General features: G+C 35.8%; 1 protein-coding gene across 1 annotated transcript; it reads right to left on the bottom strand.

Moving 5' to 3' along the window:
* Positions 1–6,407: 6,407 nt before the first annotated feature.
* LOC139742814 (sperm acrosome-associated protein 9-like) lies at positions 6,408–15,462 on the bottom strand. The gene is made up of 5 exons (XM_071653331.1): positions 15,408–15,462; positions 9,944–10,093; positions 8,766–8,990; positions 7,616–7,814; positions 6,408–6,712 (listed from the first exon to the last, which is right to left on the bottom strand). The coding sequence occupies exons 2-5, from the start codon at positions 10,085–10,087 to the stop codon at positions 6,408–6,410; spliced, it is 873 nt and encodes a 290-aa protein (XP_071509432.1). The 5' UTR covers positions 10,088–10,093; positions 15,408–15,462.
* Between the last annotated feature and the right edge of the window lie 95 nt (positions 15,463–15,557).

Below are 15,557 nucleotides of genomic sequence, written 5' to 3'. Positions count from 1 at the left end.
GCCATCAGCACTATGTGGAGAGCTGAATACAGCAGGCCAGATTTGAGAGATAGAGATTCTTTTCAAGCATCTCTCCTGCGACACTGGAGGTTGCAATCAGTTAAGCATCAGTTTCTCTGATTTGCATGACAAGTGAGCCATTGTTAAAAGATTGAGAGCCACCTTGTATTTGATATCATTTCTGAATCATCATGATCATTTGATACTACCATTGATTGGTGGAAGATCAATATCATGCAAGGATCAATTCGTCAGTTCATGGAATAAGTTTGAAATACTGAACAATGAACAAAGGTTCATTCATTTCTAAAGGTATTCACAGATTATTGAATAGAACAAATGCTTTTTTTTCCCTCCAAGAACAGAAGATTATAACTTCATAGCTTTTTGATGATCCGAGACAGAATTGTCTTTCCATCAGATTATATTATGTTGTGTGGCAGTCAGTGGAAATCAGTGTATACAACTTGTACTGTAGTAGTGTCATGATTCCACACTTCATTTCTTGTAGCAAGTGATCCATTAGCTATACACAATTCAAATTTAAGTGTCATCCTGTTGTGTCCAGGTTTGAATTGCTGGTTAACAAAGCGTTGATGCTATGACCACCATTTCTCAAACCATGTCGTGTTCGCTCATACACATGAAGTTATTTACCTCTGTTTTCACCCTTTCAGAGTATCAAATTATCACTTTTAATCAAGCATAGAAAGGAAGTTTTGCTGTTCCCTTCAATATTGTATTTGAAGAGTGAAAAAAAATCATCAATTTTGTTTGTTATTACATAAATTGTTTCCCACACGTTATATTTCAGTAAAAAGAATGTTGACAATGAATTTGCAGAGTTTGAGGACTTAACACAAATATACCATTATCTGTCACAAACAATCTTAGTGAATTATGTTTTAGATATGGTAATGTATCTGAAAGGTCTTTTTCCAATATCCATGTGGAACTATGCATAAAAATTTCATGAATTTAATTGGCTGGGGACAAAGTCGAGATTTGAAGGTGTTGATGATTTAGATGTGGGTGATGTTATTCTTTTTTAACAAAAATACAAGAGCTGTGCACTTGTCAGATTCTCTCAACCAAAATGAGTGAATAACACTTACAAAAGATGACCAGTGGAAACACATTGTGGTCAGAAGTGTCCATATAGGACATATATTTGCTCTCCTTTGTACATAATTGTACATATCTGCTGCTGTTTTTATACATAATAAAACAATTTAGTGCGAAGAAAAAAAATGTGAACATTGCGTGTATTATAGACTATGGTGTACACTTTAACGTTAATGTGGTTTTGCGCAGTTCTACCATGCATACATTTCAAATACATCACTTAGAGGATAGTTCATATTCAATCATCTAAAAGGATTGAATAGGAAGCTTTAATGGATCATAAGCAGTGCATTTCTTTGACTTTTCAAGTATGTTACACAGGACTGCATTATCCATGAGCATCTCATACTCCTTCAAGTAATGGATATTGTATATTTTTTTCTTTAAACTGTCTTTGTAGTTTATAATGCTTCAAAATCAACTGTTCTTATATTCTAACAAATCTTTGATTTCCAAAACAAATTGCTTTCCTAAGAAATGCTGTAATTATTGGCTCAATGTACATTTTGCAGAAAGACAAGCATATAACAACATAAGTGTCAAATTCACACAGTTTGACACAGTATGTTGGGGGAAAAAGTGAATTGCGCGCAAAACCATGGTTGCAAAATAGCACAATCAAATAGCTTCTAGAGTAAACACTGAAAAAGTGACACTCCAAGTTCTGGAAATGTCTGAAAGTGAAGAGTTTAAAATAAAAAACAGAGCAAGTAACATTACATAACTATATATGCATTTAATGTGCTGTTTAGGAAAAAAAAAATCACTGCACAGCATTTCACTGCTTTGATCTAAAAAAAAAAAAAAAAAATACATTGTATGTTGCTTACAGTTGTGAGATAACAATAATGTTAAACCAGTTGTCAACAGAAAAACATAATTAATCTGACTACTGTATAAGCTGTTATTTTCGCGAGGGTCTAATTTTCACGAATTTCGCAAATCTCAGTTGGACCGCGAAGTTAACAACACGCGAAAATGTCACCATACGCTATAACAGGCCTCTGTGTCAAATCACGAAAACAACATCTCGCGAAAATGTCTGTGACCTCCTTATTCGCGAAAATATCTGTACACGAAAATAACAGCGTATACGGTAATACATGTAAAAATGAACTAAATGACAGACTTATTGCTACATACAATCTGTAGTTTAATGTCTTAACCCTTTATGTGCTTTGAGTGGTGAGTGGCACAGAAAACTCCATAGCATTGTACACACTGTCTAAAGTTCATGGCACAGAAAAGGTTAATGGAAGGAAGCATTTGAACACTCGTCTATCACGACAGTGTATCTGTCACATGCATATCCACTGCCCTATGTACAGCTGCATACACAATGCTTCAATTTACAAAATTGCAATATATACATCCACAAAATTACATTGACAAAAGTATTTGCAAGCATTGTGAATATTCAAGGTGATGTAAGTCCAAAAAAAAAATAGAATTACTGATGTAAAATAAGTGAATTGGTTTTATGTTACGGGTAATGAGAATTGTGATAACTGTGATATTCAGTCAGGTGACTTAGTGACAGGGTGGATTGTCTGCTGAAGTTGCTAAATGCTATCAACACATATCTTAGTTTGAACAGATTCTTTAATTAATTTGGCAAATTCATCAAAGTCAGGCTACAATCCTAGTTTTGTAAAAGCCCATTCTTAAACCACTAACCTCACATGAACATGCAATAAAAACACATGAATTCTTACATTTCATGCAATTGATCTGACACATTCTGGATATCATATCCATTTTTTTCTGCATTTGTGTTACTTAATACCACCAAATCAATACATTTCAGCAAAGATCTCATGCAGAATGCTCCTATCTCACTGACTAAAGCTTGTAGCATTGATATTGAAGGCATTTTTTTTCTTAGTAAAAACTACATTTGTTTCATGGCTTGATGGATCCACATCTGAGTGTATGCATGCCCTATAAGCGGGGTCAAATGGCCTTTCAAGTTGACAGAATTTCAGTGATTGTTGTGTCAAATGTACAAAAGTCCGTCACTTGCCACCTTTACAGACATGATTATATCTTCTTCAATAGACCAGTGCAATAAAAAGTAATTTCTGATCAAACTTCCATGTATAATTACAGTCTTGCAGAAAGGAAATGGTTTACTTGTTTTTTCAAGAATTTTGCAAAATGTGTTTATCTTGTGATGCACAAACTTCATGAAGTGGTACTATGTCTGCATACCTGCACAGTCTCATTTTCAATTTCATCTTCTGGAAACACTACAATATCAGAGCTACCAAGTCTCACGCATTCTGCGTGAGACACACGCATTTAGGGTCCATCTCACGATCTCACGCATGGCACCCATTTTTCTCACGCATCGGGACCATAGGTCAAAGGATTAAAGTGATAGTTGCATTGAAGGCATATTTCCCTTTTGTCTTTTAAAATAAGTAAAAAATGGTCACTTAAGTATGCACCAGATCACACCATTAAGAGCTAAAAATTGAAAAAGCTCCCAGCCATAGGAGGGAGGACAGCCCCCTCCCACACCCTCTCCCCACTCAGTCGCTTCGCTCCCTCGCTCACGAGCATGCACGTGCGCCGAGACGCCGAGTCATGAAAATCTCACTCATAAAAATTTTTTGAACTTGGCATCTCTGTAATAATGGCGTACAAGAAAAAGATTGCGAAGGATTTCTGTAGAGTTTTCAAGGTGTGATTGCCAACTTCTTAGCAGCCTGTTACTCTGTGGGCCACACACCTGAACAATAGCATTGGTCAAACATTCAGATTTGGCCTTTATCACTTTAAATTTCAAAATGCACTCCATTTGGCCTATTTCAGCCTGCTGCTTCTGACATATAATCTAAGTCAGTTGTGAATCCATCCAGATAACCAGGGAAATCTTGCCTAATGAACATAAGAACTTCAATATGCCAATAAATTGGCATTACAGAGCATAGTAATAAGGTATTCATAAGCTAGCAGGTTATTAAATCATGGATTCAAATTTCAAATTTTGAATATTTGATGTACTAAACTACAGATTCGGCCTTCGATTGTCTGGTCAAAGTAAACCGTGATTGATGACAGGTAAAAGTATTATCTTGTTGACTCTTGCCATGACAAATGCAGCAATTTGCATTGGGGGTGTTCCCCAAATGCCAGGAGTTGGAAGTGAATGGAGCATGGCAGTTCAGTGTATTACAACCTTGAACATGAACTGGAATATCTCTTACTAGTGCACTAAAAACTGAAATTCATCAACATATTTTACAGGTTTTATATTGCAAAATATTTTCAAAATTAGGTGCATTAGTCATTGTTCACTTGTATTTGCTCGATTAGATATTACTTCACGATTTGAATTTATTCTACAAGACAGCATGTACATGTATAACAGGACATGTAGTACCATGGATACCATGTGTGTTTTACCGGTAATGTATAAAATTACAGTTCACGTGCTGTTCTTGTTCGGGTAATTTGTTTATTTTAGTGTTCAGCATTGCTCTATTCACACACCTATGAAGAATGGTACTTGATACTGCAAAATTTGATAAATATCAACAATTCAAAGTCTGTGACAAATTACAATGTCCCTAAAATTGTACAACACTACCCAACACACAAATAAACAAAGTCATGGGATCTCAGTAATTCAAGTTTCAGCTTCCACAGAGCATACATGTCTGTCTACAACTAGCTTCACAGATAAGGACATTGTGAGGATTAACTTAAACTAGGGTGTACAATACAATTTGTTCAATCATCAACACATTGACAACCACATTCTAGGTCTGATATTGTGGCCATTAAACAAAATATGAACTGTCTATGCCCAGCTGCATGATTTTTTTTTTGTTCTTATTGTGGGGGGACATGTTTAACCCTAAAAAGACTGGGCTATTTTGGTAGCTCGAAAGACTGGGGGGGGGCCTAAAGGGCCCCCCCTTAAGATCTCGGCCGTGGATCGCGCGATCGCCGCGGAAATTTGCACAATGGTAGTGTGCGATGTAATCTACAAGACCGTATATTTAAATTTTACAAAATAGTCTTCTTTTATTTTATTTTGATTAATTATGCTAATTTATGCAAGAAATCAGACTCTTTGATCTAAATCAGTAAATAAAGCTCCAAAAGTGCTCATTTTTCGTCTAATTATTCTTTGTGGCATTCTCAGCAAATGTACTTGAAAAAAAATTCGGTATCAAAATTAATTTCTTATTTATTTTATTGTTTTATGAATTTCTTATGTATTTCTTTGTTTTTTCGACCTTTTGTTTCTGTTGTTTTTTTTAACAAAATTTGTGGCAGACACTTTTTGAAGCATAATACTCCTAAAAGAAATTAATTTTAGCCATTGAGAGTAAAAATAAGCATATTTATATGAACCATGTGAAAAAACTCAATTTGCATTGACTTTGTACACAAAATCACATTTTTGAGCCATTTTCGGCCTCACGTGCATGTACAAAAAGTTATGTAACTTCAGAACCGTACCCCCGGGCGTCACAAATTTGGTGTCAAAATGTGCGGGAAACTCGAAAGAAAAAAGTCATAGAGCATCGCGGCGAGAGCATTGTGTGTTGCTGAGTAATCGCGTGAAATGTCGAGGGGGGGGCCTTTTAGGCCCCCCCCCCCCCCCCAGTCTTTTTAGGGTTAAGCTGGTCACAAAACAAATCTATATAAAGGAGGTATTCTCTACATATGACTGTTAGTTGGACTAATTATTGAAGTTTGTTGAGCTAATCACATATTTACCTCATTACAAAAGTTAAACCCTATCTTCTGAAAGAATGGGACAAGTTCATCATCACCGAATTGTAAATGCAGCAGATTAATATGAGCATGGATATCCATGTCCTTGATTACAGCAGCTATGCTCATTTTGCATCTTCTAGATTTACATACCCTCTCTTTCACAATTTAGTTAATAAAGTTGATAGGTACTATATATGCCATATATATTTGTTAATCTGGACTTGTTATCAAACCATTTCATGGAGGTTAAATTCACAGTAGAGAACCACAATTTGAGAATGAAATATACATGCCGCCCCTTCTAAAGAAACAAAGTTAGCAATATCCCACTTTTAAGACAATATCTCCCACATTTGTGCGACAAGAAGCGATATTCTTGGATGTTTATTTTGCATTTGTTAGTCAATTTGTGAAATTCATGAGTAATTCAGAAAAAATGTGAAATACTATGACATATACAGTACCCATTACAGAAAACTTTTCAGCATGTAATAGAAAAGAGAAAAGACATAACAGATTTAGAGTACCAGTACTCCGAGAGGCATTCAGTAGAACTTGCCTTCTAAATTTACAAATCTTCGATGGTCAACATGGTTGATTTTATCATAAGATGCCCCTCGCCACGGTGCCTTGTCTAACGTGATCTCCCCGCCGGTGATGTTCAGCTTGTCTGCGCGGCCGTTGAGAGTGCGTCGGTAAAAGAGGGCCGGTTCATCAGTGCCCTTCGGCATCTTGCCAAATGAGAGCTTCAGCATCCTCTTGGAGAGGTCATTTGTGTCTGTCCCTTTGTCCCTGTTCTTCTGGTCACTGCGATTACCAAGGGCTGTCTTTGCTCTGGCATTTACTTGGGCTGGGATGGACATAAAAAGACAGACATTTTTCCATGTGAGTTTAAAATTATAGCAACAGTGCATGCTGTTAGAGGAGCAAACTACTTTATTTCATCTCCATGGTTGGTAATACTTTGCATACGCCAAGCTCTGCAACATAAACAGTCACAAAATTTGTGGTATTACATTTTCATGACATATGAAAACTGGTACAGCGCATTCCCATTATAACGAACACCGTTATAATTAAATTCCGGTTACAACGAAATAAAAAGTCAGGCCCAAGCATTATCCACTCTATGTTTTTTATTGTTTACTTGTTCGGTTATAACAACATTTTTATACAACAAAAAAAAAATGCCAGTCCCGAGGACTTCGTTATAACAGGAGTCCACTGTATTTGTGATCACAAAGAACATTTCTATTCACCATTCCCTTTCAGAGAGAAAATTTAAGTGGAAGGGGCGTGACTTTGCTAAAATTCATGAAGAACAATATGTATGTGAAGCCATTTGCAGAGTACTTTCAACTCAAATTAGGAGATATCTCATACCTTCCTGATATGTCAAGACACTGAAATTCTTAGATGGACATATTAGCTGTGCAGTTCAATTTCATAATTATACTTTTCATTTCAGAGGCTTTGCAAAGATTATTTCATGCAATACAATAATTAAATTGATGTATTCTGGAGAGTATGTCTTGATGTGGTGCAGATACACCACCGAAATCAATTTTATTGATATTTTACTTTGATAGGAAATAAATCTGACACACATGTGTTCAATTGCTGACATTTCCCATTTCAAAAAGGGTGACTCTTTCAAACATTTTTAAAACCTTGTCAAGAGCAATCATAACTGTCATTCTGAAGCTATTGTACTCATATTTCAGAGCAGTCTACTACAAGACTTGCTACTTACTCTCAGTATTTGATCGCTGATGTCTAGCACTCTGGACGCTGCGGGGTCTTTGTGTTTGTGTCGGCCATGTCTCATTCAGCTCGCTCATACTTTCTCTGTAGATAGCGTATATCTTCAGGAGGTTATCAAACACCAGCGGAACTATACTGACACATCCTCCGTATAGAACACGGGCCTCAGAGCAACTTAGATGATTGACCTGTTGGTAGTTATCAAACAGAGTATTTGGGAATAACATTTTTTTAGTCATGTGCATTTTAAAGGGTGTGTACAGTTCTGGTCGAGGTAAGGATTGAGCTTTTAACATTTAGCGAGATATTCATAAACCACTCTGTGAGATGTCAAAGAGCATGCAATTCTAAGGGGTATCAAAAGCTTATTTGATGAAAGTCGGTTTTGAAATGGCTGAGATATCTAAAAACAAGGTGAAACAAAGAGATCCTAATAAAGTTGTGGCCTGTTGCCTTTTATTATTATCACTTTTTGGGATATCTCAGCCATTTGAAAACCAATTTTCATCAAATAAACGTTGAATCCTTCTTAAAATTACATGCTCTTTCATATTTCATAAGAGGTTTCTCATTATCTCACATAAGAATGTTCAAAACATGAATCCCCACCTCAACCAGTACTGTACAGTCCCTTTAAGCTTTCTCACCTTCATCAATGACCAAAAAGTTACGACTATTTGATAGTGAATGCTACAAAAGCAAAAGAATTTATATTTTAGGAACCTTGAAGTATACTGTACCCAGAAAGTCCATTTGTGATGCCCAGGTGATATAATTTCTATTGTTTTTGGTGTTTGTAATTTATTAAGTTGCAGTGAACACCATTTAATTTTTTGAGTGTCACTTGCCTCCACTAGATTTTCTTCATTTGCCACTGATATGACCATGAACAAAGCTTTAGCCTCTGGCTGAAAATTAATTGCCTGGGTTGAATTAACTTATAATGAAAAGACAAGGAGATTATAATTTATGAATACACAACTAAATAAATGAATGAGTAAAAGGATGATATGGATGAATAGACAAAATATGGACCAAAGAATATTCCTTTAATTTTTCACTACAAAATTAATACAATGCCAAGTTTTACATCCCTGTTTGTATGTTAGCTGACTAGACTTTGAACATGAACTACTAACCTCTTGGTGAGGATAGCCTGCCCTCAGTGCAGAAAATTCATTGCTTGGGTTGAGCAGGGTACGGCATCGGTCAAGAGCCTGGCTAGCTGGATTTTCCTTGAGAATGTCTGGATTGATATTTGATATTCGCATCACGACATTGGTCAGCTCACCAACAAGATCTAACCACTGCTTCATGGCACGACGGTCAGTTGCATTCCGGCTACGTTCAAAGAGTTCTTTCACCTATGTACAAGGACAAGAACAATGAAAAGCAACCCAAAATAAAATAATTGTACACTAATTGTCTGAAATAGTTTAGAAGGAAAAAACGCTGACATATAGGATAATTTTTGTTACTGCATTATCTCACAGGACAAGAGTATAGCAGATATTGACAAACATGATAATAGAATCATAACGTTTTTGTTTGTTGTTGTTTTTTGGGAGGGGGGCAATGAGAAAAAGAAGTTGCATCGTTCTGAAAACTTGGAGTGTTAACAGCATGGCTTAAGACTATCTATAAATCAAGATGATTTTTTTGTTTTTAGACACTGTTACATGTGTAATTTAAGCAAAGGTATGACAATTATAAAATGTACCCAAAAGACAGAGGAGCGATCTGCGTAGTATGACAAATAGTCATTATCTATGCATGTTCATGTTTTTTTCTTTCCTAAATCATTGAAGTTTTGTTATTTTCAAGTTATCAATGCAAGTTTCTCCATACCTCCCATACCAGTGACTGTCACATTTTGCTATAATTCTATGCAATTCAGATCTTTACTTATGTTATGAAACTACTGACAGGTGTGAATAGGAGAAACACAGTTCTGATTGCATTATTGTATCTGGAGTTAACAGGAATACCAGCTAAAAAGCCCATATTTGTCATTGGTAAATTCAAGTTCACGTTAGCCTTGTTATAATGGCTTGTCATAAAATCGAAAATATTTGAAAAAGTCTTTGAGTCAAAAGTGTACAGTTAACAGAAATGTTGTTTCGATGTCTATCTACATTGTGGCTTGTAGCCACTTTGATTTTAATACACTAGTCAACATTTTCTCATGATTTAAAATGAGAATTGTAGGAGAGGAACCTATAAGTTATACATGTATATATGACTTTTTAATAACAAAATATGCTGGATATATCAGAGAAAGAAATCGATAAGTCAGATAGGTCAAAAGATTTCATACCTGATTTATTGATCTGAGAGGCTTTGTCTTCTCATAAGCATCCGACCGTGTGTTGTCCAGAGCATTGATGAACGTGAACTGCTGTTGTTGGAGAACCTTGTATCGTTCCCTCAGACGGGAGACATCTCGGCGTATTGCATCCATGGCGTCCTTAAAGATTGATAAATTAAAATGGAGGACACTTAAATATTTATAGAGAATGATAATTTGTCTGGAAATGGTAGTCCTCGTTAACCAAATTATTTTTCTTTCTTTTTTTTTAATCTCTAAACAAGACCAGACATGTAGTACCATCAATTGTGAACACAACATAAAATACAATGTATATTTTGACGTCATAATCTTTTCACCTTACAAGAATTAAAACATGATAGAAACAGAACATAAAATGATATTAACTTCAAAATATACTTAATTATTAATTTCTACAACATAAAGCATGTGCATGACTTTGAGGTGAAGTTCAACACACACACACACACACACACACGCACAGCACAGATACTGCTTTTTATCTTCAGATAGATATTCAAGGAGTGTAACATGTTTTCAAACTATAAAAGCTACCTCCAGCATCAGTTCCATGCATGTAAGCAGATTCTAGACGTAATACAAATAACTTCATATATGCATGTACACTTGTATTTCCCTCATATAAAATTAGACATAATGAAATGTAGAATGTACACATTCCAAATCGTGCTGTATTGCATTTACTTAGACATGGCATCAGCATATGCCAATATATGCTTTTTAGTGAGTTTGAAAAAAATTTGAAATTACATTTGTCCACAACCGATAACATGGATACATGTATCTTGCAGAAAAAGATGGAAATATATGAAAATAAAAAGAGACTGACTAGCCAAGTCACAAAACAGTTGTATGAAATACCTGACTACCTGACAAATACATTACTGTATACATTACTTAGGACTGGATCCCCTAACCCTTCTTTCACAAATTAAATGAAAATTGCACATCAATATTAGCATCTCAACATCCCTATCCCAATCTATAATAAGCATACTAGCCAAACATCATCCAGTGAAAATTGCCAGATGATTGCCAATTACACACTACCTACCATTCAGGCCAAAAAAAAAAAAAAGAAAGATACTAATACCTCTCTGGCGAGTATGCAGGCAGCACACAGATGTGTTACTCCCAATATCCTTGAGGTGTCTCTCAGTTTTATCACAACTTTCTTCATACTTTATATTGCCTCTGTTTTTTCCCTGCAGCATTTATCCATGCTGAAACCATGACAACCAATTATTGGTAAACAGTATACGCTTCTCCAAACACTCCCCCTCTTCAGAAATTAGGTCTGAATCACATGCGTGAATTGATGGCTTGTGCACTGCCTGTATTCTGAAATCAATCAATTCCATAGCAACCATGCATTCATAAGCTTCACAGAGAGCCCCAAACAACACTGCTCATTGAACATCCACCTGCTCTATCTTACTTCCCTCTAGAAGAAGTCCAAGTTTTCAGACAGTGAGGAGGGCTTTGAAAGATAGAGAGCAAGAAAAAAAAAAGAGGAGAAATAATGATACTGGGAGATTGAGAGAGAGAGAGAGAGAGAGAGAGAGGAAGAGAATGAGTGAGAGAGATATTACAAAGTAGATTGGGGTACAAGAGGTATGTGGTATGTAGTTTAAAAAACAAAAACAAAAATTGTATTTAAAATGATCCATGATATTGTAAAAGTGGAATTTTTGTGGTGTGGAAATTTTCATGCAATTTGCGCAACCAGAAACTAGGGTGAAATAAAAGCATGCAAATATTTTTGCCCGTGATATGTAACACTATCTAATGTTTCAATTACATGGAATTGAAAACAAGCAAAATTCATTATGCCCGCCAAGTGTGAAAGTACCCACTTTTACAGTTTCTCTTGGTAATATGTTTCATCTCATATTCAGTTGATCCAACCATGAATTCATACATAGGCCTACATATATGATACAGCTATATATGTATGTTTCATTCATAATCCAATATATCAGTAGGAATGGTCTGTGCCAACTCTCAAAAAATTATGAGTGGTCAAAACATGAAATATCTTAACAGATACTGCCACATTATTGTATAGCTTATGAAATCATATTTAACAGAAAAGAAAAAAAATGAGGGAAGAAAACCTCGCTTCCAGTTTTGTTCCAAACAATGCCTCAAAAAATAGACTCCGTAATGGTTTCTACATTGTTTACAAATTTGTTTCATACACTTGACCTTGCACACATGCAAAGCTTGCAGACAAAACCATGAAAACTAAGATCAGTTTGTAATTTCAATTTAAAAAAAAACAAGTGGCAAGAATGGTATACAATCCTTTCCACTTAAGTTTTCTTTGATTTCAAGTATTGTTAAACTTTTAATAGTTTGACACATGACTTCAAAAAGCATGGTACTGGGTGTAAACATGACTGTAGATCACACTGAAAGAGATGCCATCATCTCTTCTGATTTACAATATATAAACATGTGTGGTTGCAACCAAATATCTTAAATATAGTTAATTAATATATCTGTGAAATTTTATATCAAAATATCATGGCATCCTTACTTCATGTCAAGGTTTAATGAAATCTCTCTCACTGATTTCAACCTTTGCAATTTCTTGGTTTAGAATTACATAAGAGTATAGGGGAACCCGGGGCAAAGAGGAACACAGGGCAAAGTAAAACACCCCCATTAAACCTAAACAATATTCAGTCTTGAATCTAAAGCTCATGCACCAAGATACCTCTAGTGATGCTCCATCTTTTGATATCAGAGCTGTGTAAATAAATAATTGTTTGTGTGTCTTAAAGGAAAATAGCTGTTTTGCATACCGCAAATCCAACAATTGATGATACATATTTTATGCCAAATTATCATGCATATCTGAAATAGTATCTCGAAAACCACGGTAATAACGATGCATGGATTTCAATTCAATTCAATTCAGTTCAAAATGATTTTATTTCCATAGAAAGTAATACAAAGTATGATAAGCTTCCATAAATCGTGATATCAGGGCTAGCAAATATTGGCCATCGTCACAGTGATGCGCATTGGGAAAATTATACATGGTTGGGGCAAAGTGGACGGGGCAAGGTGGAACATGTTAACTAAATGGGCTTGTATGTAAAATGAAGTTTGGTGCGTTTCCACGCACGCCGCATGCCTTGCGTTTTGTATTCCACTTTGCCCCAATGTTCTGGGGCAAAGTGGAATTTTCATACTTTTTTAAAAATTCACAGTAATTGATAAAACTGATAATTTGAAAACAAATTTTAGTGACATTTTTTAGCGGTGGTCCTCAGGAAATAGTATAAACAAAAAATCTTGCTTAACTTTGCTTTTAATTCCCGTTTTGGCTGGACAAAAATTTTTGGTCCACTTTGCCCCGGGTTCCCCTTCACAACAACAAATTACCAATATGTGTATTTCCATTCAAAACTAGAGGAGATATGCACTGATTACTCCCCCATCCCAAGCTGTATGAAAGAGTGAATCAGCTTCCTTGTATTTCACTTAATATCTTAATATACTGGATGAAATTAGGAAAACAATGCAAAGAGGGAAATTTAGCAAGTTTGTCTTTGATGAGAGCAGCTCTTAGTTAGAAATTTATATGAAAAATATCTCCCCCATACATGGAATCAATGCAATATATCTACCATTTATCTTCAAAAGTAATTCACCTGAAAGTAGATATCAAAAAGTCAAAAAGAAGCTGATCAGTCTCTCATGCATTTATTTGTGACCCGAGAGGTAAAAAGCATGTTTATAAAGTGAAGAGTTTGTTCGCAAAAACCGATAAGTCCATATTTGCCAATTGGAGATATTTGCGATTAAAGGTCAAGAAAAATAAGGAGAATAATAAGAAAATGTTTGCTTCATTTGACCATAATTTCAAAAATGTACCTTTATATGTAGTGACCAATTTATCATTTAAAAGGTATTATTTTGTACGTTATGACAGCTAGAGACCCTACTTCAAAATCTTCAAAAATGGACTTATCGGTTTTTGCGAACAAACTCTTCAAGTATACCATTTTATTTCATTAATTTGTATGTCTGATGTAGAAATGACCTTTCTTTAAACCTTTGTGTGCTTTGAGTGCTGGCTGGCACACATGACACACACACACACACAAAAATAAACTCTACATAGCATTGCATAGATCAGCCTACACACTATCCAAAGTCCCTGGCACAGAAAGTCAATGTAGAGTAGTAGTTTTAACAAATGGCAATGAACTTTGGTACTCTAACCAAAACACACTGTCAGTTTAAAGGCTAGTGTACCAAGAGACTTTGTTCCACCACAATGGGCAACAAATAATTCAGCTTCAATCCTACAGATAAAGTAACATTTATAAGTTTTCCTGCATAGGATATGTGAGTCAGTCTACCTTAATGAGGTGTAATAAATGAACACAAAAGCACATTCAGAAACTAGCAAAATGTCAACAGCACTCGCATTGTAGATGAAAAATAGATATCTAATAAATTATCTATATAGTCATATGCTAGCTTTTGGTGACAGATATGATCCATCTTTATGTTGGAAATACATGATTAGGTACTACAATCACTAGATTCATTATAAGCTTGTGCACCTGAGCATAATCACCTGTGTGTATCAGAATATAAGTCAGGGTTTGAAGATTATGGACAGGAATATTTAATGTTTCATTATGATTGGGTGTATGAAATCATCTGACAATATTGGCAGGTTAGAAACGCTGTAATAAGTGCTTTATAAATGATATTTATTATTTATTATTATCATACTCAAAGGTAGATCTAATCAATTTTTATCATCATACAGACCTCTCAAATGTAGCTGAATTACACAAAGGACAACATCTTCATATTCAATGAGAACTACCATTGCAAATGATTTCGTTTGTTGATAGAATACAAGCTGTTCCGGCTGGGACAGCAATAAATTGCCTATCGGTCGGTAATAAGCAGCGACCAACAGCGGCGCGCTCGAACGATCATATCGCACATGGTGAAGCACTGCACGGAACAGGTGTCATAACAACGCTTGGTTGCTAAGGACCACGGAGTCCGCCGTGAACGGGGCGTGAACGTACTTTAAAAACTGCTTAAAATTTATTTTTTTTCAACGTAGATAAACAAATCTCACGACCAAGAAGAGATTATACACATACCAGAAGTACTCACTTGGGTTGAATGACAATACTATGGGGGACTTTGGGTAATATCACGAAAAGTATGGCCGTTGCTAGGACCACTCTCTGCTGCAGAAACTGCCTGCTTTCTAGCTCACACAGTGCGGGCCGAAGTGACACGCCGTACGCTCGTACACGGCGCCTTAGCTAATAGAGTCTTGCCGGCGAAGACTTGGTGGCCATTTATCGGGCATTTTAATCTATGTCACTCAATATATCACCACAAAAATACTCAGTACAAATTAATAAGTACTTATACCTACCTGAAACACTGAAGAAACTATTCTGTAAAATATTTCCCCGATTTATTACCGAATGCCACGCACTGCCGATGCGCCCCTCAGTTCAGCACGGTCGCCTGCCCTGTATCCGCGATACCAAGCCTGTTGTTATCGGCACCAACCCGTGACCTC

Source organism: Diadema antillarum, unplaced genomic scaffold, assembly GCF_040938485.1.
Source record: "Diadema antillarum isolate AM-2024a unplaced genomic scaffold, OU_Dant_1.0 scf00000033, whole genome shotgun sequence".
NCBI classification, from domain to species: Eukaryota; Metazoa; Echinodermata; class Echinoidea; order Diadematoida; family Diadematidae; genus Diadema; species Diadema antillarum.
The sequence above is the reverse complement of the archived record's forward strand: the minus strand, read 5'-3'. Positions and strand labels throughout refer to the sequence as shown.

Excerpts from the sequence above, each read along its gene's own strand:
- LOC139742814 (XM_071653331.1), bottom strand. The coding sequence starts at position 10,087 with ATGGATGCAATACGCCGAGATGTCTCCCGTCTGAGGGAACGATACAAG. Across the intron at positions 8,991-9,943 it reads CTCTCAGATCAATAAATCAG|GTGAAAGAACTCTTTGAACG; the intron begins GTATGAAATCTT and ends CCTTGTACATAG. Across the intron at positions 6,713-7,615 it reads TCAGCGATCAAATACTGAGA|CCCAAGTAAATGCCAGAGCA; the intron begins GTAAGTAGCAAG and ends TGTCCATCCCAG.